Here is a 22,899-nt window from a genome sequence, read left to right on the forward strand (position 1 = left end):
CATTTATGGTTGTAACCTTCTCAGAACCTTTTTCTTCTATCAATAAAGCTTTGATGTTCTCCTATATACTTGTATTGCAATGATGTATTGTTTTTATCTGTATATTTGATCCATTCTAATCCATGCATCAGTTATGAGTACATGTTTCTTGTAGTTTCCCTCTCTTGTTTTTGCAGGATCTTCGTGTAGCTGGGCCGGCAAAGGGAGCAAGGAGCTGGGAACAAGAGGCAAAGAGAGAAGACAGGATCGACAAAAGCGAAAGACATCGGTTGGTCAATCTTTTCTTCCTTCTCTGTACTTTCATAAAGGAAAACTATCAAAGCTTTACTTTCAGTTGTTGCTAAGGAACTATCACCCTTAGAGTCGGGATAGGGTCATTCCGAGTCGGATACTTTTCCCCACAACAGGGTGCAATTGGGAGGAGAATCGAGACAGGCTAATGCTGCCTTACTCGAGACAATACAACAACCTCGAGCAGAAATGATGAACCTCATAATAGACAATGAGTGATTAATTCAAGAGCAGGAAAAAATTCTTAAAAGATTGTCAGATCGGCAAAATCAGAGAGGACCAGATCCCAATACAGAAAATAGGGAAAAGACCCCAACTACTCATTACGAGGAAGATCATGCAAAATCCATAGAGGGTCAAAAATAAGAAGATGAAGGGCATTCAGATAATGATTTTGACCAAAGAAAACCAAAAATAACAAAGATAGAATTACAAGGTGAGCACAAAAAAATCAGACCCTCACTGTTCAAAGGAGAGTCAAGAGAAGTGGTGGAAGCTTGGCTGATAGACATGGATAAATACTTCCAGATATATGAATATACTGAAAAACTTAAAGCAAGGCTGAAATTTTACTAATTACGAGGAAAAGCCACCCTCTAGTGGGAAGAAATTAAAACCGTAAGGAAGATTGATGAAGAACAAGTAACATGGCAAGAATTCCAGAAACACTTTAAGGACAAATATTTAACAGAACGTTATTATGACGAAAAAGCAAAAGAGTTCCATGAATTAAGATTGGGAACCTTAACCATGGATGAATATGTAGCATGCTTTACTTCTCTGTTGCATTACGTCCCATATATGCAAGAAGAAAAAGCTAAGATCCAACGGTTTATTAGTAGTTTTCCTAACTTCATGAAGGAGAAATTAGAATTCGACTATCCTAAAACCATGGACGATGAAGTCTAGAAGGCTCGCATCTGTTATCAGCAGATGAAGCAGAAAAATGAAGGATCTAAAGGAGTTGCTGCCAAGAAAATGAGGAATTTTCCACCAAACAGACATGAGAAAAACATGCACGACAGAAACAATCAGCAAAGGACCTTTGGAAAGTTTGCAAGAAACCCACCCAGAACTCAGACCTTCACTGAGAATAGACAACCTGAAGGGATTAGCAGAATTGTTACTGAACAACCAGCAAAACCGCCACTACAATGTTGGGGATGCGGAGAGGCACATTATTACAAAAACTGCTTGCAGAAAGCTCGGACTGAGCAACTTTCTAACATGCAAGAAGCCTCTACGGTAGGGGATATCGCAAGGAGCATGCCCAGGATTAATGCGGCTTTGGACGATCATCAAGCAGAATATCATCCCACTATGATCGAATGCGAAGGTATGATTGTTGGCCAATCTGTTTCTGTTTTATTTGATCCAGGTGCTAGCCTGAGTTATATTAGTCCTAAGGTGGTAGAAATATGTCAACTGCAAAGCAGTAAATACAAATAGTCGTGGCTAGTTCAACTAGCTACTGGTACCAAAAGAAAGGTGTCGAGAAAAACAGAAAATTGTCCTATAATAGTTTCAGGACAACCTATCCAAGTCAATCTGAATATTCTTCCCCTAGGCTCATATGATGTATTAATAGGGATGGACTGGTTAGAAGGTAGCTGGTCCCTGGTAGATTGCAAAGAAAAGTCCATAAGTTATCTTACCAAGTCAGGACAGTGGAAGGAAATTCAAGGAATTAAGAAGAATGTCAAGCTGCGCCCTATCACAGCCAACCAACTTGGAAGGTGTATAAGAAAAGGGTGCCAGATTTATGTTGTTCAAGTAGGGTACAACAATGATAAAAATAAAATGACCTCTCTAGAGAATATTCCTATAATCCAGGATTTCTTAGACGTATTTCCTAAATCTATTCCAGGATTTCCACCAAGGCGAGACATTGATTTTACAATTGAATTAATGCTCGAAGTAGCCCCTATTTCGAAAACCCCTTATTGTATGAGTGTTCCAAAATTAACTGAACATAAAATGCAGTAGCGAGAGCTGTTAGATAAAGGATACATACTCCCAAGTGTGTCTCCTTGGGGAGCCCTAGTAGTATTTGTCCATAAGAAGGATGGATCCCTACGATTATGCATTGACTATCGTCAGTTGAATAAGCTGACCATAAAGAACAAATACTACTACCTCGCATCGATGACTTATTTGACCAAGTACATTGAGCTAGAATGTTCTCAAAAATTGACTTAAGGTCCAGATACCGTCAAATCAGAATAAAGGATGAAGACATCTGAAAAATGACATTCCAAACTCGTTATGGACATTACGAGTTCGTGGTACTGCCTTTAGGCCTAACCAATGCACCAGCCACATTCATGAACCTAATGCATGGCATTTTCCATCCCTTTTTGGATAAGTTTGTATTGATTTTCATCGATGATATACTAATATAATCTAAAAATCAAGTGGAACATGAACAACACTTGAGAACGGTACTACAAATTTTGCGAGAAAACCAGCTGTATGCAAAGTTTAGCAAATGTGATTTTTACAAAGATCAAATTCAGTACCTAGGCCATGTTATATCAATAGAAGGGATAGCAGTGGATCCAGAGAAAATCAAAACTATCATGGAATGGACTACACCAAAAAATGTGGCCAACATAAGATCCTTCTTAGGCTTGGCATGGTATTACCGCTGATTTATAAAGGACTTTTCGAAAATTTCCTTCCCAATGAATTCATTTCAGAAAAAGGGACGAGATTTCCAGTGGATAGTGGAATGCCAACAAAGCTTTGAGCAGCTAAAACAATTGTTCACAACTACTCCGATACTAAAGGTAGCAGATCCAGAAAAATCCTTTGTCGTATGTACCGATGCAAGTAAAGAAGGTGTCAGTGGAGTACTAACTCAGGAAGGAAAAGTCATTGCTTATGAGTCATGAAAACTAAAAGATTATGAACAACGTTACTCTACCTATGATTTGGAGTTGACCGCGGTAGTGCATGCACTAAAGATGTGGCGGCACTACCTTCTGGGAAAGAAATTTTTGTTGTTACATGAGCATAGTAGTTTGACAAATTTATTTAATCAATCTAATCTAAGTGCACACCAGGCCAGATGGAAAACATTCCTAAGTGAATTTGATTTTGACTTAATACACATCAAGGGAAAAGAAAACCGTGTAGCTGATGCTTTAAGTAGAAAATTACATTGCATCTATGAGGTACATTTCAGTCATGCACAATCTAAACTACCAGGAGTTATCTGAGAAGCTTCCCGCAAGGATCCAGAATATGAATTTTTATAGTAGAAAGATTCAGAAACCCAAGTAAGAGGGAAGCAATGGTATGCAATCAATTCTGATAACATGTTAACATTCAGAAATTGAATCTACATTCTTAACTAGATTTCTGTGAAGAAGATGTTACTAGATGAGTTTCATAGGAAACCTTATGCCGCCCACCCAAGATACCAGAAATTATATTCTGCCATTAATAAAAGTTATTTCTAGCCCGGTTTATGAAAAGATGTGGCTGAATATTTATCTAAGTGCTTAGAGTGCCAATTGGTGAAAGCAAAACATCAACATCCTATGGGTCTGTTGCAACCACTACCCATTCCAGAATGGAAATGGGAGACCATAACTCTAGAATTTATTACGAGGTTACCTCGTACCAGAAAGCAACACGACTCAATCATGGTAGTTGTAGACAAACTGAGCAAGATTGCTCATTTCATCCCTATAAAATCCACTTACAAAATAGTAGAGATTGCAGACATATTTATGAGAGAAATCTTTCGTCTACACGGGATACCCTGAGTGGTGATCTTTGATAGGGATGTAAAATTTACACTGCTTTCTGGAAAACTCTCTTTGTAGGACTCGGGACCCAAGTCCATTTATTACTGCTTATCATCCGCACACGGATGGTCAGATAGAGTGAGTAAATCAAGTTTTGGAGGATATCTTGCGCATGTTTGTAATGCAACAACCACAAAAATGGGAGGATTATCTCCACTTGTTAGAATTCGTCTACAATAACTGGCATCACGAATCTTTAGGTATGAGTCCCTTCGAGTTACTTTCAGGGAGAAGTGTTGGGTACCCACGGATTGGAAAAGTCTAGAGAATAAATTAGCATTGGGTCTCGACATGCTAGCAGAAATGGAGGCTACCGCTAAGAAAGTTCGCCAGAACATAAAGGCAACACAAGATAGGAAAAAAGTTTATGCAGACAGGAAGAGAACCCATAAAGAATTCCAACTGGGTGATCACATGTACCTAAAGGTGAAACCTCGGAAGAGCACCTTACAGTGGAAAGGTTGTGCAAAATTGGCATCAAGGTATTCTGGGCCTTTCCAAATTTTGGAACGGATTGGACCTGTGACATATAAAATATCATTACCAGGCCACATCTGAGTACACAACGTCTTTCATGTGTCCTTGTTAAAAAAGTATATTTACGACCCTCGACATATTATTAACTGGGAGAGTATTCAGGTAATGATAAATAGGAAGCAATATGATTAAAAGATTAATGTTTTGAAATGTTCTGACAACATAATATGAATATGCAGGTAGAACCCGAGGGAGAATTTCTGGCAGAGCCTCTTCGTATCCTCGATCGGAGAGAAACCACCTTGCGGAGGCGAGCCATCATCCAAGTTAAAGTGCAGTGGAAGCACTTTGGCCCAGATGAGGCTACCTAGGAAGAAGAGGAGGCCATGCGAAAAGCTTATCTTGCACTATTTGCGTAGAGAAAGAACACCAGGGACGATGTTCCTCTTGAGGGGAGGGAGCTGTAACATACAACGAGACTTCATGAGTTGTTCTTTTTACCAAGTTTAATTTCATTTATGTTATTTAACTGTTAAAACTATTGGGCTTAAAATAGCTAGAACAAATACTGTTAATTTTTATTTAAAAGACTTTGGACCAGATTGTTAAAAGAATCAAAAGAAATAGTTAAACCAACTTCTGAGTACAGTTACAACTGCTCTTTCAGTTTTTGTTTTGTTTCCTTAAAGGGAAAAGAGGGCAGAATCCCGTGGGGTGTTGGAAAGCAGAGGACTGTGCTATATTCTTCCTTGAGCTGGTAGATATAACTAGTGGGAAAGAAAGTTGAGGTAACAAGCTGTGGGGTATGGGACTTGAGGCTGGACAGAGTCCTGATGCCCAAGGTACCCAGTTGTTCCGTTTTGGCAGAAGTGGAAGGGCTCAGAGGGGGAACTTGGATGTAATTGCTAGTTCCGAGGCTGGGTGGAGAGATCTTCCGATTATTTAACATATACGTAACAAAATATAGATAAGTGATACTATCATGATAATTATTATGAGTAGATTAGTTGAATGTTTATTGTGAATTGAAATAATGTGGTTATAATGAATGATCTGCTTACTGTAGGTAGGTAGTTTGGAAATGATTTAGTATAAATTACGAATTACAATCATTACTAGTTTCTGGGTAGAATAGTAGAGCAAGGAGACAATGCATGTTTCCCAAAAGATACTGATACACATCCCGGGGATGGTATAACTGTCAGTTAACAATCAATGTTTAGCTAATGAGCAAAATAGCATTATAGATGAATGTCGACTTAATCTAGAAATACATAAGTATATGAACTATAAAAACCAATGCTTATCAGCTTTCTACTAAAAATAAATAATTAAATGATATAAGGTAAACATATCATGCAGCAGCACATAGTTCTAAATATCAGACCTCTATCATACACAAGAATTTCCGTAACTGAAGAAAGAATTTAACTCAGCAAACTATTCCATATATTTCCAGTGGAATATATGATTTCTTTACAGACTCTTCATATACCTAGGGTTTGTAGCCATGGACGAGTTCGTAAAGAACCCATCCACAACCATGTACCCTGGTTTCTTAAATTAAACCATGAACTCTAGTTACACTAAACATATATATATGCAGACAACATTTCAAACAAAGAGAAATAGAGTGACATAACTGGTATAACAACTGAAGGAAAAATCATGTATCACATATACCCTCGATAATCAACCAAAACCCCAAAGCTCAACAACTATTCATACAACATTTGGGGTTTACATAGAAAAACGCCACAAAGTTCATGAAAATTTCTAACATAATTATACTACGTCGAATTCAGTTCAAACGAAGAGTATTTTCCAATAAAAAAATTACAATCAAGTTCTATAATGGTTCGACACAGAATATCAATGGACTAATTTAATATAGTATAGCTAGCATGAACAAAGTAAACCCAACATATAAATTAAGATCAGACCCTTCTCAGTCTCATCCAAACAGTCAAATAGGAAGGAATTAATTACATAAGGAACCGACTTCATAGTCTGCGAGTCCTATCAACCTCGCGGCATAAAACTACAACTATTTGTAAATAAAACCCTAATTCATAGAAATCCACAGGATTAAAATTCCTAAACCACATCAACCAACCAGTAAGGGCCATGAAAGTAAGCTCCAACCTGTACCAAATGTAGAGTTGTGAGTAAGCTTCGTCAATGGGCCAATATATTGAATGGCTAGCCCCTTTCAGTTTAAAAATGCATCATACCTGCAACAACCATAGGCAAATGTTATGACCTAGATAATAAATTAACCTTAGGAACAGTATTTAACATAGAACAGAGGTTTAACTCTTACCTGAGTTTTGCAAGCCATGCGTAGGGGTCTCACATCTGCACGAAATATAAATATGGGGTTAGAGATGCCTGGAGTAGAAGCAAGCTTGTAAAAATTGAACGTATCGACAACCTAAATGAAAAGTAGCCTAAATAATCAGTACCTGGTTTGTGCTGAGGAAACCAACCGCTACATAATCCAGAAGTTGGAGAGTCGAGTGCCCCACCTGACCAGCATGAAAATGCATTAACACCTTGCATCGAGACAGCCTTCAGCTCATACTGAGAATGATTCAAGACACACACCATTTCTATAGATAATGAAGGCTCAGAGTTACCTCTCCACGATTTGCCACAAGGCATGGAGACCGAACTATGAAAACCACAGCGAAACCAGTAGCAGGCGAGAAATAGAGCGACAAGACTCTCCACCACGAAAACACAAATGAGCAAGAACGTCGGTGGCAACCGAAGTGTTAGGTAGATGGATGATCCTAAAGCAAATACCACCGTTGGATGGTGCAATCCAAATCGATGGGCAGGAGAACTAACACTTGTCACAGCCAAAGCGATGAGTGGGGTTACGACCATTTGCATTAATGTCCGAGAACAGTTGATAGGAAGTCATGTACAGGAAGCCATAAATTCCAAGGCAAGGTGTAACCCAGTCACCTCGTGAAGGATTGCACGGATCTCATGGGTTGGTAAAGACCATTGTTGTTTTAGTACCCCAAATCCATCAGTCAGACATGACTTGATTTTGTATCATATGTGGCAATTAAATATTAAACCATGGATACACAATGACGAGCAAGGTTTGATGCGAGAATATTACATTAATGTATATAGAAATGTAGCTAGGTTAGAGTTGAATTTTTTTTATGTGTCATTTTTATTGTATTATATGGTTGTGTGTTACAAATATGTTATAAAAGTAATTGTACTTCATTTTTTAAAATATGAAACATCTTTGAAATGTATTTGACTTCAATGATTGAGGAATCATATATATATGAAAATAATTTTAAATTTTAAAACTATTTTATTAAACTTTTTCATATATATAAATTTCTTTGTTTAAATTAAATCTTTGTATAAATCTTTCTTCAAATTTAATATTATTGTTATTTGGTTTTATGGATTTTTTTTAATAATTTTGTAATATAATATTTGTATTGATGAAACATTATTAAAATGTTTTTAAGTATACTTTAGAAACATTTTGTTTAAGAATTGAAGCATAACAATGTTATTTTAACAATTACATGTGGTATTGCAATAATGTAGATGAAACTTAATAACTTCTTAAGATAATTTCTGATCTCTTTAGTTGGAAATTTCAATAAACAATTTTTGCTTTCACAATAGATTTTTGAAAACAAAAACAAGGTATTGGCAATGTCCAAAAAAGCAATAATATAGATGAAACTTAAGAACATCATTATATAATTTATGATCTCTCTAGTTGGAAATTAGAATAAACATTTTTAGCTTTGTTGAAAACAAAAACAAGGTGATAGCAATGTCCAAAAAAGCAAAGGCAGTAACATTGCCACCAAGTGACTCATGTTTATAAAGTCATAGTAAATATTGATAAATATTAATAGGATTTGATTCTTCTTATTAATAATAATAATAATATAAATCAAAGAAAATTAGAATTGGAATTTTGAATTGTATAAATTATATAAATTAAATGTTTTTAAATATTTTCAAAATAAAGTTTATTTATATATTTAAAAATATAATTTAAATTACATAAATTTACGATGTTAATAAAAAAATTATATCACAAAATCATAAAAAAACCAAAACATAAAACAATTAAAAAAATAAAAATTAACAAATTATTTAGGCATCATCGAAATTCCACCTTAATATATTTCAATTTACCACTTACAAATTGAGAGTAAATTATTTAAGTCATTAGAAGTTGGATATATATATATATATATATATATATATATATATATATATATAATTTGCACATTTCCATTGTAATTTCTAAATCTTAATAGATTAAGAGATGTCAAGGGTGCCTAAAATACATTTAAGAAATCAAAACAACAATTTTGTTGTCATGTTGTTTCATTTGATATTAGTTTGGTTTCATAAAAAAATGCATTGAAATGTACTCTTATTTGTACACATTTTCTTAAATCAATTAATTATGTCGTAAGGGGTTTCATTGGTGTAATTTACCCATTGATTTCAGTGATTTATTATCTTAGCTATTGAATCTTGTGGACAACCATTCAACATGGTTGGCTCGTCCACTTATTTGTTTTGCACTTCCTTCCCTTCCTTTGGTCACTTCACAAAACCATAAAGCTATAGCTTGATTCAACGAAAATTTTGGCGTTTGACAATGGGAATTCAAGTGATAAAAGACAAGTGCTAACAAGTTTTATGACACTTTATTTCTACTTCCTTCTTTGTTTTAGAATTCCAAAAGTCGAAAGCACTTTTATTAGTGAAAGATAATGGGAGCAGGAATGGCTGCATTTGATGTTGTTTCTTCATCTTCTATGTTTTGAGTGCTGGATTTAGAGGATTAGATTCATCATCTAACTTAAATCATATATTAGGGGTTAATTAGCAACAAACAAGGAGGTGATAGGGAGAAGGATCTCCACTCTCTCTAATGAGGAGGAGTTTTGGTGTTTTTGGTTTTATAATCGCTGGAAACCACAACTATGAGATTGCAACTCGAGAGAAGAGTAGAGCATAAGGATTTTCCCACATTTTTCTACTAGTGATGGGTAAAAAAGGAAGTTCACATTGTTCAATGAAAAATGAGAAGCTAATCAATTATTTAGATGCTCAAGAGAAAGGAATAGAGGATAAGGGTCTACAACTTTGATAAAAAAAAGACAAAGGATGGTTCTTGTTTTGATGTCCTTCTATGTGCCGAGAATGAGATTTCATAGCATATTTTGAGGGTTTGTTTTAGCAAAAATAGTTGGTTTCATTTATTTCCTTCTTGGAGTAATTGACATCCACCTCAAACACTGCAACATGCATTAAAAGCTAATCAATTATTTAGATGCTCAAGAGAAAGGAATAGAGGATAAGGGTCTACAACTTTGATAAAAAAAAGACAAAGGATGGTTCTTGTTTTGATGTCCTTCTATGTGCCGAGAATGAGATTTCATAGCATATTTTGAGGGTTTGTTTTAGCAAAAATAGTTGGTTTCATTTATTTCCTTCTTGGAGTAATTGACATCCACCTCAAACACTGCAACATGCATTAAAAGATGTGGAAAGTGCCATGAATTTGAGTGTTGATTTCTTCAGATATAAATCTATTCGTGTCTCATTTGAGACTAACTTTTCTAAAATCCACATTGGAAATAATCATATGTATGGAAAGAAATTTGGATTTAATACTTGTGGCATTTGAGCCTTGATTTTTTAAATTCGAGATGGAAACAATGTGGATTTTCTAAATTTGATATGTGGACAATATGAAAATAAAATTGTTGCGACTTAATTTATTTTTAAACAATTATGTAACCATTTGAATTTAAAATCACCACCATACTTGCATTTAAAAAGTCACAATCATTGAACTTTGTGTTTGAGCTTTCCTTTGTTGAACTAAAATTTACAAATAAAAGATGATTGTGTAGCCATCGATCTGGGTGTATTCAATTTATTGTCTCTTACCACCTTATTATTTGAAACTAAACTTATTCGGGAGATATTATCCCCTTTCAAAATCGTTGTTTGTGTTGATTATGCTTTTTACAATTAATGCACATATGCTTATCTAGTTATTCAACTTCTTAGCACCTAACCTACATATCTTTCCCATATGATACAAATCTGGATGGAGATAGGTTTTCTTTGGTATTTTGAAGATGGCTTAGAATATTGGGGTCAATTTCAGGATTTTAGGCCTGTAAATTTTCTTCCTATGCATCTTATTGAGGCATATAGTCCTGATTTATGAAATCTCTACTTGGCACAATGCTTTTGATCCCAACTACTCCTAGTTAATTAACATGCATAACAAACTCATGTTACATCTAATTATTTTCCTTTTGAACATCCTAAAGTAGCTTTAAAGTTCTAATAAAAACAATTTATGAAGGATCAAGACATGGAGTAAACTTTATGCTTGTTTTTATGAAAGTTGTGTTCTTCCATTAGTTAATGTCAATACCAGATTCATTATTCTTAGTATTTTCATTAGATACATTTTTATTGTTGCAACAATGAATCTCTTCGGGACTTAATATGGTGCCTTTTCACTAAAGAACATGCCTTTTAAAGGAAAATAATGTGAATGATAATGCATGAATAACTCTCCATAGTAAGTGTATGTTTTCCAGGCAAGTCTCCAGTATTGTTAAGTGTCTTTGCTTTGAATGATAGCCACTGAAATACCTTCCAAATCTTGTATTATTTTCTAGTATTGTGGTTTCTTTGGCTTTAGGCTCTATGATGTTGCAAATAATTGCATTTACGATTTTTCCTTTTTCTTTGGCCATGGAACTTGGTTTGATAGGTAGCAATCAAACCACTAAAAAATGGTTACATTTTTTCCATTTGTTACCTTTGTATGAGACAATAAATTGTAGTTATTGGCCCATGTTTGGATTCATTTTGTAGTTCACTTACTCTTTTCTTTTTTCTTTTTTTTAGGATTGCGTTATCATAATATGATTACTTGTTGGATGTAAACCATCTTAAAGTAATATAGTCTCAGCTTGTGATCTTAAACCCTCGCGCAACTAATTTTAGTTGTTAAAAGTCTTTGTAACCTTTAACACTCCTAAAATTCTTAAGTTGTTGATTCTTCATCTCTATGTCCATGTATGGGGACTCTCCTTGCACCATTTGAAAATTATTTATCCTTCATTATTTTTCATTTGGTCAATATTACATCATGTCTCCAATATTTTCTTCTCTTAAAAAGAGTTATGATAAAGTTGGTTCCTTGCAATTTTTTTACTGTTTTTTGTGCAAGTTCAATACATAGCATTATGTACTTTGATGTCTTACATTCCCAAAAATGAATTATTGTCAAAAACCTATGGCTTCCTAATACATCCACTCACATTTTAATTGATGGTCTAGATTAGATGTGAGAAATATCATCACAAACAATTAGAGTTAAACGCAATCATGAGGCAGAGTTGTTTGATACTTAACAATTTTTATGTTCTTATTTTTTTCATTGAAGATGCATGGACTCCAAATGAGGGAATACATGATCAAAATCTTGACTGATCATTCTGATCTTACCATTATCACACTTAGAGAGTTAATGTGTAACTATTTTCTTGAATAGATTACAAAGTTGGAGATTGAAGTGAATGATGGAAAATGGAAATTTGCACAACTTGTATTGAATGTGGAAGCCCAAAAAGGAAAAGGTTAGAGATGTGGAGGTATAAAGTTATTGTAAGTTAGCAATATGAATCCATTGCAATGTGTGTTACAGCTTATTGATCCTAGATCTTGAGATTCAAATGAAAGTCGTATTATTTCACAATGTTGTTCATTTACTAGATTTGATCTTCTATTTGAGAAGGTTTTAAACACTTTGAACAACGTAGCTTGCATTGCATGCTTTTTTGGTTTCTCCAATTATTTATCTAGAGTACTTGTTCATTACAGGAAAGTGCATGGATGGTAATAAGCGCCTTCGGAAAACACTAGAAGCCAAATAAAAAGTGCATAGCTAAACTTTCCTTCGAATTTTTTAGGACTACAATCATTCCTTGAGACCATATTATTAAACAATGTTTATTTATGAGGCAAGGAGGAAATCGTGGCCTAGTATATCATGTTGTCCATTTTGCAATTAAATTGAAATCCTTTTGTAAACCAGATATTCTCACATTGTTTGTAACAATCTATGTAAGTTTATTGTTGCAAACCTAGTAGGGAGAACATTTAATGGCAATGAGTAGATAGTTATTTGTGATTGTAAGATATCAATTTCACCACAAACGATATCCATTTTTTTGTAGCATTTATTGCCTATGGGTAAAACCATGGATAGAAATACTCCATTTGTGAAGTTGTAGAGAAAAAAATTTATGAGTTGTGTTTTACATAGTAAGATATTGTTAGATTTTCTTCTATCTCTTAATTATTTCCCAAGCCATCTTATTGATAGTGTTGATCTTGCTATAGGGACAACTAAATGAAAACCAAAGTAATCAGGAGGCAAGGTATTCATTGAGAATCAACTATTGATTGCAGATAAAAACCATGATTAGACCTAGTCCTAAAATGTTTTGGGTCTCTGGTTCCATATTCCTATGTAAAATGGACCTATTCCTTCGAACATTGTACCATGGTCACTTTACTCGAGAGCATATGACGGAAAGAAGCTCCCTCGTGATCAATCTACATCATTGGAAAGCCATTTTTGTACGAAACAATTTCTTCCAGCAAGATGTAGCTATCTATCTATCTAAGTAGCATGAATTTTTGAATTTTTGAATTTTCAACCATTATAATGATTAATAATACATATAAAAATTTCCCACTTTTTCAAGTGTTGAAAAATGCAATTACATTTCCTTGGTATAGTGTTTGAATATGATTTTGAATATTATATGTGATACAAAATGTTAAACAAATTTTATCATAATACTCACACATATATCCTAATGTCTCCATCTCTAAATGAGTAATGTAATCGATAACCTTCTGTTTTTCATTAATTAAATGTAGTAAACCATTTCTCATTTGCTTTTAGTCAAATAATGTAAATTGAGTACTATATGTAATGACATCTATAACACGCACAATGAATACATGGTTGTTGTATTAAGATTGTTTACCTACCATATTAGATTGACAATTTTTATATTTTAAATGTTCGAATATACAGACCAATATATTTCTATTTCGGTTCATTGACACACTTCACATGTCTTTAAAATAAAATGATACTTATATATTTTTTATATGTCAAACAATTTGTAAATGCTTTAACCCACATTTAAAAAAAAACATTTTTATTTTATTTATTTGCTCACCTTTTGATTTATAACTGATTGAGGTAACTTTCTATTATTTAGTCGTGTGTTTTATAAAGCTAATTGAATTATGCTAATAAATGGAAGTTTCTTAAGATGCAAAATCACTATCTAGTGACCCACACTCATGCTTTAAAATTGACGCTCTTATGCACGTTTTACCATTTTTTAGCCGTCAAATACGGGTTATTTCAAAATAAACACGTAATTGTTGACTTGCTGATAATTTTTCAAAATGTCATAATGACGAGTGTATAAAAAATTTACCAGTTCTACATATATATATTATATATTTATATCTATTTTATATATCAAATACTTATCTTTCTCTCACATGGAATCTGCATATAGATTTTGTTGAAAATGGTGTTTCTTCATTATCATAAAGGCTTTTAACGTAGAGTAATGAGGGTAGATTGAATTTCGTCAAAGAGAAGACAAGGACAAGATGACTTCAACGATGTCTAGGTTGGTGGAACCTAGGAAGGATGAACTAGGGTAATGAAAGTGATGAATATACTTCATGTTTCTGGATCTTATAGTTAATTGTGACTTGCACACTATAGTCATTTAAAACACAAAATTGCTCAGAGACAAGTCAACCCTACTCTCGCATTTACAGTTAATTACCTTACAGGAATGGTTTAGAGATTTCCTAAATCTCTGTTTTGTGCGTATGGATCTCCTCATAATTATAATTAAAAGACAAAATTTTTCAAAGACAAGTCAAGCCTCGCATTTACAGTTAATTACCGTACAGGAATGGTTCAAAGATTTCCTAAATCTTTGTTTTGTGCATATGGATCTTTGTTTTGTTCTGCGTTGAATTTGTTTGGTTATTGTATGAGGCAGGGTAGGGCGAGGCATGGGTTTCTTTAAAGGCTCAAGGAAAGGGTTGAATTAAATATTGAAAAAGCTAATTTGAAATACATAAATTCATTCTCGTTTCCCATTCACATAATCTCCATTAAGATTTTTTCAACTAGCTTCAAGATCAGATCACCAATAGAGGCATTGGGACTTCCTTGGATTTGAACCTTGGCAAAACCAAGGAGCCACACGGTTCCTGCACTACTCGGCTTGGATTCCTCGCAGAAATGGATGTGGGGTCCCAGACGCTGGATTTTGGGCTCTCCATCCCCATCAAGGTTGGCTGTTGAGTCATATTTAGTCGATCTGCTCTACATTCTAGATAGTAGGCCCAGTTTGTCCATTTCATTTAATAGATTTGTGCATTTTTGGGCTCTCCATCCCATGGAAGCTAACTATTGAGTCATATTTAGTCAACTTGCTCTACATTCTAGATAGTAGGCCCGATTTGTCCATTTCATTTAATAGATTTGTGGATTCCTCATCAACTAACACCCTTCAAAGTAACATGGAATTGAGTGGATAAGTGAGTAAAGAGCAATATAGAGGAAATAGCAACCCAACTGAAAAAGAGTGGATGCAGAGTTAGAAAACAGAATGATGGCCATTTCAAAAAATGAAGCCTCTTTAGTGGACACCCTGAGGCCATCGCTGAAATGTAAGAAATTTTACTTGTTTAGGTTCTCCTCTCGTTTTTTCTCACATAATTCTTTTTTATGTATTTCCCACAGGATTGCATGGTATTTCTTGAAAAAATATTTTCCCACACAACATTTCAGTGAATTTGTCTGAAAATTTGCCAACATTAATTAATATTTGAAAAAGAAGTCTAACCGTTTTACAACTTGAACTTTATTTGACCGTAATTATCAAAGGAATTCTACTACATAATATTTTTATCAAATTACAATTTTTCATTTTGTTATATGATTTTTTGAATTAATGGTAGAAAGAAAGTTTAAATTTATACATTTGGATGTTTATATAATTTCATTAGGTTATGCTTGGATGTTTAATCTTTGATGGAGAAGTGTAATTATTTGCTTGAGAAAAATGTTTTTTTTTTTTGGAAAATTATGTTGTAAATGCCATAATATTTGGTTTTTTTTTTTATAGGCTTTTCTCACAGATACAAACCATATTTATATTAACATAACATATTTGCATGTCCGAAAAACACCCATAAGTGATGGAATAGTTTGTATGACATATGAAAAATAAGAAAATTGGAGCTTAATACTCTAAATGTGGTATGCCTAGATTGTAGGTGAACTCATTGTTTCTAAAAATTGTTACAATTTGCAGTTCATTAATAATTATAAATTTTCACTTTTGGACATGCTAAATGACATTGTTGAATATTTGAAGATCTTTTAGAAAAAGGTCCAACTATGTAGTTTATTTTTATTCTTTTATTTTTATACATTTACAGATCCTTATGGCCCAGACATGTATTTATTTTTACAATTACTTTGTTTAGTGAAACTCTTCAAAATTTAGTTTTTGTACATGATGATATTGAATGTATTTTTTTAAACATTTACATATTTCATGTACATTATGTTTTTTTGTTTAAAACTTATATCACACATATTATTCTTTAATTGGATTGGCATTGAAGTGACTTAAATAAAAAACATAGCATGCGTGTTTCAATTTCTGTTAAGCTAAATTTAATTGTCTACATTTACTATTTTAATGTGAAAGCAATTATGAATATGATTAACAAAAATAAAAAAAAAAACTTGTAAAAATAAATATTTAAAGTCATAAGAAAAGCACTTTAAAAATAAAATTGTCATTGAAAATTTCCCTGATTGGTAGAGTTACCCGTCAAATTTAACCCTTGCCTACACTACACTTGCAAAAGGAATGCTTCGATCATTTATTCCAGGAGTCATATGCTTAGAAGGCGGAACATCTTTTAACCGGGGGTATTCCTTGACCATGAGAGCATCTTGAGCGTAAAAGCATACAATATGTTTTTTCCTTTAAATTTCAACCTTTTAGATTAACAATTAATACTACCTTAGATATTTGATTTATAATAATATACCATGAAATGTAAATGTAAATATAAATAATGTATGAAAACCAAGGTTATTATTATGGAATATATAGGTAAAGTACACTTTAGGATATATAATGGTAAGGGCCTAACGTTTAATTGGACATGTTATGAATTAAAAAAGCAAAAAAACATATATGTCTATTAACCAGTTAAATTGGTTAAATTTTTATATTATAGTTTGTATTTTTTATAAGTTTATAACACATAAATTTTGTGATAATTGTTTTACATTCCACTCTTAATTGTATCTGATTTCTATACTAAAAATTGAATATAAATTAATTATGAAAACTCATTTTACCTAAAGTAATTGATTATGATTTTTTTTTTCCCTTAAATGTAATCCATCATTATATTTAATACTTACAAATTTATAAATTAGATTTTTTTTAATAGTTTACTTTGCAAAGTCTTTTTTCACTGGTCTATTATTTTGATATTTATGAATAGAATGATCGGTTGTTTTTTTTTAACTGCATCATTAAATTTAATTATTAAAATAAGTGAAAGGAATTGAATATTAATCTTAATAATAAATTTAAATTACCAAAATATTTGATAAATTTACGCATATATGATAAATATGAACGTATAAAATAGTTCTGTAAAATACTTTTACAACAATATTTTAAATATATGGAAAATTATAAATAACCTAATTACATTCCCATTACAATAATGATAAATAAATGTGTCATAGTAACTCTATAAACCTTTCGATTTTTACTAATTGCAAATATAAGTTCACTGGCATTGATTATTTATATATACATTTATTTTTTTGTATTCTCTTTATCATGCTCATTACATTTATTACAAACAACGGTATAATGATCCTAAATCCATCATAAACTCAATAGGGAGAGATCATTGTTTTTTTAATAATTTAATATAAAAAAATTAATAAATGACCTAGAATTGGAGGGATTAAATTTATTAATTCGTATTTTTTAATAATTTAATAATAAAATAATGTTTACAAAAGATTTTTTTAGCGAAAATCACATGAAATATCATTTGCCGACGCGTTTCGAACCAACCAGTGTGGTTCATCGTCACGACAAGTTGAAGAAACAGATCCAGCTTAGCATGTTAAATAGACCGAGCAGAGCCTCCAACTGCTAGTTTGACCAACCGCTAATATTGACTAATGGACCGAGATCAAAACTTTTTTAATAATAAAAAGGAGATAAGTTATATAGGAGACCAATCCCATATGAAATAAATAATTTAAATTAGTGATAATAGTTTCCTTTGCTACTAATTTCCTTTTAAATAATAATTAGGTTAATTATTATTTAAAAGGAAATTAGTAGCAAAGGAAACTATTATCACTAATTTAAATTATTTATTTCATATGGGATTGGTCTCCTATATAACTTATCTCCTTTTTATTATTAAAAAAGTTTTGATCCCGATCCATTAGTCAATATTAGCGGTTGGTCAAACTAGCCGTTGGATGCTCTGCTCGGTCTCTTTAACATGCTAAGCTGGATCTGTTTCTTCTTCAACTTGAACCACACTGGTTGGTTCGAAACTGGTCGGCAAATGATATTTCATGTGATTTTCGCCGAAAAATCTTTTGTAAACTTGATATGGATCACAGAAGCCTCAACTCTACAATAAAATAATGTAAAAAACTACACATTAATAATAATTTTTCCTGTGCTTAATAAATATAGGTTTAGTATAGATTTAAACTTATAGCTTTTAAGTTGGTTTGTTTTTCTAAGTTGTATATCTTTTTTTCTAATTTGAACTTTTCTTTTTTTAATATAAATTTATTAATATATTATTTATTTATTTTTTATTTCGTTTATATTTTAGATTTTAAAAATTTTAACATTTGCTATTAATAATCTTTATTATGACTTAACAATTATTTTATTATTTTATCAAATTTTCATTATAGCTTCATTTTTTTCAAATTATAATTGACAATGATCACCTTTTTTATAACCTTATTTTGTATCATTTCAATTTTATTTATTCTTAAGATGTTCTACTTAAAATGTTGAAATTTTTGAAATATTATACATGATGTTCAAAAATGTATACATTATTATTAGGATTAATTATATGGAAAAATGTTCTCTCAAAGAAATCCAAACTTTTAAAATTCACAAAATTAAAACAATGAAAAGTGTTATAGAGTTTACTTTTTTTTTTTCCAAAAGGAAAATATTAGATATATTTTCTTGAGTTATTTTCTTCTGTGGTGAGCCACATATAAAAACCTCAAAATGTCTCTGAGAGATAAAGAGCTTTACGTATAAGTTCTACATGTTGTATAACAAAAACATATCATCTCACATATTACTATCCTCTAATAACATTTCTCCACAAAAAAAACAAGTATGTGCTATACATTCTTCGAGATGATGCTATATAACCAATAAGATCATACAAAATCTAAACACGGCATGAATGCAAGGAGTTGTCTTGGGCTATCCATTCGAGATTGATACTCCCCGAGTTGTACAGAGTTTCGTTGTCAAATGTAGGGTTGAAAATCTTTCCTAGCATACAGTTGCATCCCTTCTTTGAAGGAAGTCAATCATTCGATTTTTTCTCTGTAGATTTGGTTGATAGATTTCTTATGTGTAGCATCCAAAAAATGAGGGACTACGACCCAAAATTTGACCTCTACAAAGCCCAATCCGTGATCACCGTAAAATATCTAAAAACAAGTAAGTCCTCAATTGCAAGTCAGTTTGCACATAGAAGAGCCCCCCATTGTGCAATTAGTTATGCTCTATTATTAGTCCCTAGATTGTTATTCCAACTAAAATGAGAAGTATTTCCTGGCTTCATGACTAAGAATTCTCCACTGCCATATACTATATTAGATGTTGCGCCATCAAAAAAGACTATAGGATAATGTGACCATACCGCCTTGAAATGTATTTTCCTCCATGGAGGCTTCTCCTTCTTACGCTTGATCTCCAAAAAAAATATGTCGCGATCTTTAAAACAGCATCTTATATCTCAGACTGATTGTTCAAAAATCTTCTCATTCCTATTTCTCCATATGACCCACAAAATATAGAAAGGTAAAGTGAGGTAAGTCTTGTACTCCACAAACCATGAAGATAAACACCTTTTCAATGGGTATCATATTCCATTTTGCCTGAATGTTAAGAGATTGTAAGACCCCATTCCATACCGAAACTACAAAAGGGTAAGACAAAAACAGATGTTCCACATCTTCTGAGTATTCTTTGCATATAAAACACATCTGCTAAGACCCTCAAAATCTCCTTTGAGGAGGTTATCCCAAGTTAATATCCTGTTATGTACCACCAACAACTTAATTCATTTTAATTTGAAAGGAATATTCCATTTCCATGATTTGTGAAACCAAGAGGCATTATCAGCCAACCCACGTCCTTGTGTAATATATTTGTAAATCTATTTGACAGAAATCTACTCTTTGAACATACTATCATTCCATGACAACTTATCTCCCTTCACGGAGAAAACTATACCAGCTTCACATAATTGTGATGTGTAACTGGACCATTCCGCTAAAATATCCTTTAGAAGGCCAAGATATAGAGCATTAAGCCAAAAAATTGTAACATTAGGGAAGCCCCGATCATGACAGAGTTGGTTCATAAATAAATAACCTTTGTCATGTAAGAAATTAACGAGAGAAATTTATAAAGTTATCACTCCCTCCACCCCTTTGATGGCATCCAGACAAATTTCAATCTCGTCCCCCATACCGACTTTCCAGTGCAAGTTCCCAAGGAGTCAATGTTTATGCCTCATCACGCCTTTCCATATATAAGATGCCATCTTCTCCTCGAGTGCCCCCTCTTTTAACCATTCCTCAAATTGTTTGTTGTTTAGATATTTTTCCGTAATAAGGTGCTGCCAAATACTATTTCCCTATAATGCTCGCCATGCTCCATCCTTTTCATGTCGAGAAAGAACATCTAAACGAACTAGACGTATCTTCTTTAGGAGATCCGACCCAGCCCGTAGGAACCTGGAAGTTATGGCATCAATTATTTTTATAATGACTTTGGGAAATTTCTAAAGATTCATCCAGTAATTGGAAATGTTATGTAGGACTGATTTTATCATGAGCAACCTCCCTCCCATCGAAAGCCACTTGTTCGACCATAGAAATAGCTTGCTTTCAATTTTTTTATCAGTAAATCCCAATGACTGATTTCATATCTATTTGGTTTCAGAATGAAACCTAAATATTTGAAACCTCCCTGCATTTTGATCGAAGCCACCTCCAAAATATGAGCTAGCTCCTTTCTATCTGTCTTCTTCTTCACTGCCGAGATAAGAACATTTTTTTCTTTATTCATATAAATAACCGAGGCTTCTCTAAAATTGGTGAGAATCTGATGAAAATCTTTCCGCTCCGAAATAGTAATATGCTTGATGAATAACACACGTCTGTAAACATAGAGTGGGATAATTGATTTTTTTGGTGATCCTACATCCAAAAATGATACCATTTAATCGATCTCATTAATACCTCTACTTAAACCACCAATGACTAAAAGAAATAGTAAAGGTGACATGGCACATCCTTGTCTAAGGCCTCTAGAGGACTTGAAGAAAAATGTTGGAAACCCATTGATGATGACAACATATTTCACGAATGGTATGCATTCCATAATCCAATCAACCTCTTTTACACCAAAACCCATTTTATGAAGAATCGGCCTTAAGAACTCCCAATGCACATAGTTGTAAGCTTTTACTAGATCAATGTTCATAAGACAGAAATCCTAATTATGAGTTTTTGCAAAATGTAAGCACTATTGAGTTAAAGCCATCGCTGCTTGGATTTTTCCATTGTCCAAGAAACCAAATTTTTCCGGAGTAATATACTTGGATATTGTGGCTTTGATCTAGCTAGAGATAATTTTTAAAGTCATTTCGTACACCGTGTTGCATAATGAGATGGGCATGAAGTCTACAAAAGAAGATAGATTCACCACCTTGAGGATGAGAGATATAAATGTGGCATTAGTGGAACATGTAATCGAACATAGACATCTTATTTCTTCTACCACTGCGAACATCTCTTCCACCATAATGTCCAGAAAATGTAAGAAAAGTTCTGCATACCATCTGTCTGGACCGAGACTTTTGTCCCTTGCCATTCTTTTTAAAACCCCAGTAAATTCCTCCTTTGAGATAGGCCTCACATGTGATCACTTTCATCTCTATAAACCCTTATAGGAAACAAATTAATGATGCACATTTGTTTATAAAAATTAACCCCTACTCAGTCAATGAAATGGCGACATTAACATCTCACTACCTACCTTTGAATATCTTTTTAGGAAGTATGGAGATTCCCCTATTCATCTTTAATCTACCAAATTGAATTATCCTCTTTCCTTTTATAAGCATGCTTGTGGAAGAAATGGGTATTTTTGTCACTAGCTGTCACCCAAATGGCCCTACTTTTTAAATGCCATTCCTCCTCTTGTGGCTTTAGAATATGACCCGTTCTTTCTTCATATAAAAAAAGTTTAATTTTTGCTTCCTCTGTGAAGTATCCCAGATCCAAAGGTTCATTTAAAGAACTTATCAATTTATCTAAAGATAACAACGCCCTAAAAAGAGCCTGCTTCTCGCTTTTCCTCTTCCTGGTATGTAGCTTCAAAATTTTCAATTTATAACTTATGATGTCCATACATGAAAAATATGTGGTTGGGGTCATATCTTTCTACAAGTTGCTTACCATAGCATCAAAATCCTTTTCTTTTAACCACAAGTGGTTAAACTTAAAGGGATATGTTATATATTCATTAACCCCAAACCATTTAATGGAAATCAGATCATGGTTAGATATAAAGCAATTACAAATCCATGAATGTAAATTTTCCAATGTGTCAACCAAATCAACGTTGACAAAAAACTTGTCTAGTCTCTTAAAAATTTCCTCTACTCCTAATTGACCATTCCAACATGTGTGTATATTTCCGCATGGGAGAATATCATGTGAGTCATTTTGTGTGAAAACCTCCTTAAAATAGCCTGCCAAATTGTCCCCTTTAGCTTTGGATCCTTAAACCTCGTCGGATCTCAA

General features: G+C 33.0%; 1 protein-coding gene across 1 annotated transcript; it reads left to right on the forward strand.

The window, feature by feature from the left end:
• The first annotated feature begins 4,409 nt into the window (after positions 1 to 4,409).
• Positions 4,410 to 4,954, forward strand: LOC149165240 (uncharacterized). The gene is made up of 2 exons (XM_089429757.1): positions 4,410 to 4,628; positions 4,823 to 4,954. Exons 1-2 carry the CDS (start codon positions 4,410 to 4,412, stop codon positions 4,952 to 4,954), a joined length of 351 nt encoding a protein of 116 aa, XP_089285883.1.
• The last annotated feature ends 17,945 nt before the right edge of the window (positions 4,955 to 22,899 follow it).

This window comes from Pinus tabuliformis, chromosome 5_1, assembly GCF_031772625.1.
Source record: "Pinus tabuliformis cultivar Carrire ecotype Pingquan chromosome 5_1, CPIR1, whole genome shotgun sequence".
Taxonomy (NCBI): domain Eukaryota; kingdom Viridiplantae; phylum Streptophyta; class Pinopsida; order Pinales; family Pinaceae; genus Pinus; species Pinus tabuliformis.

Bases quoted from the DNA above. Each gene is read 5' to 3' on its own strand.
- LOC149165240 (XM_089429757.1), top strand. From the start codon at position 4,410: ATGGAGGCTACCGCTAAGAAAGTTCGCCAGAACATAAAGGCAACACAA. The intron at 4,629-4,822 runs GTGACATATAAA...ATGAATATGCAG, and splicing joins TTTTGGAACGGATTGGACCT to GTAGAACCCGAGGGAGAATT.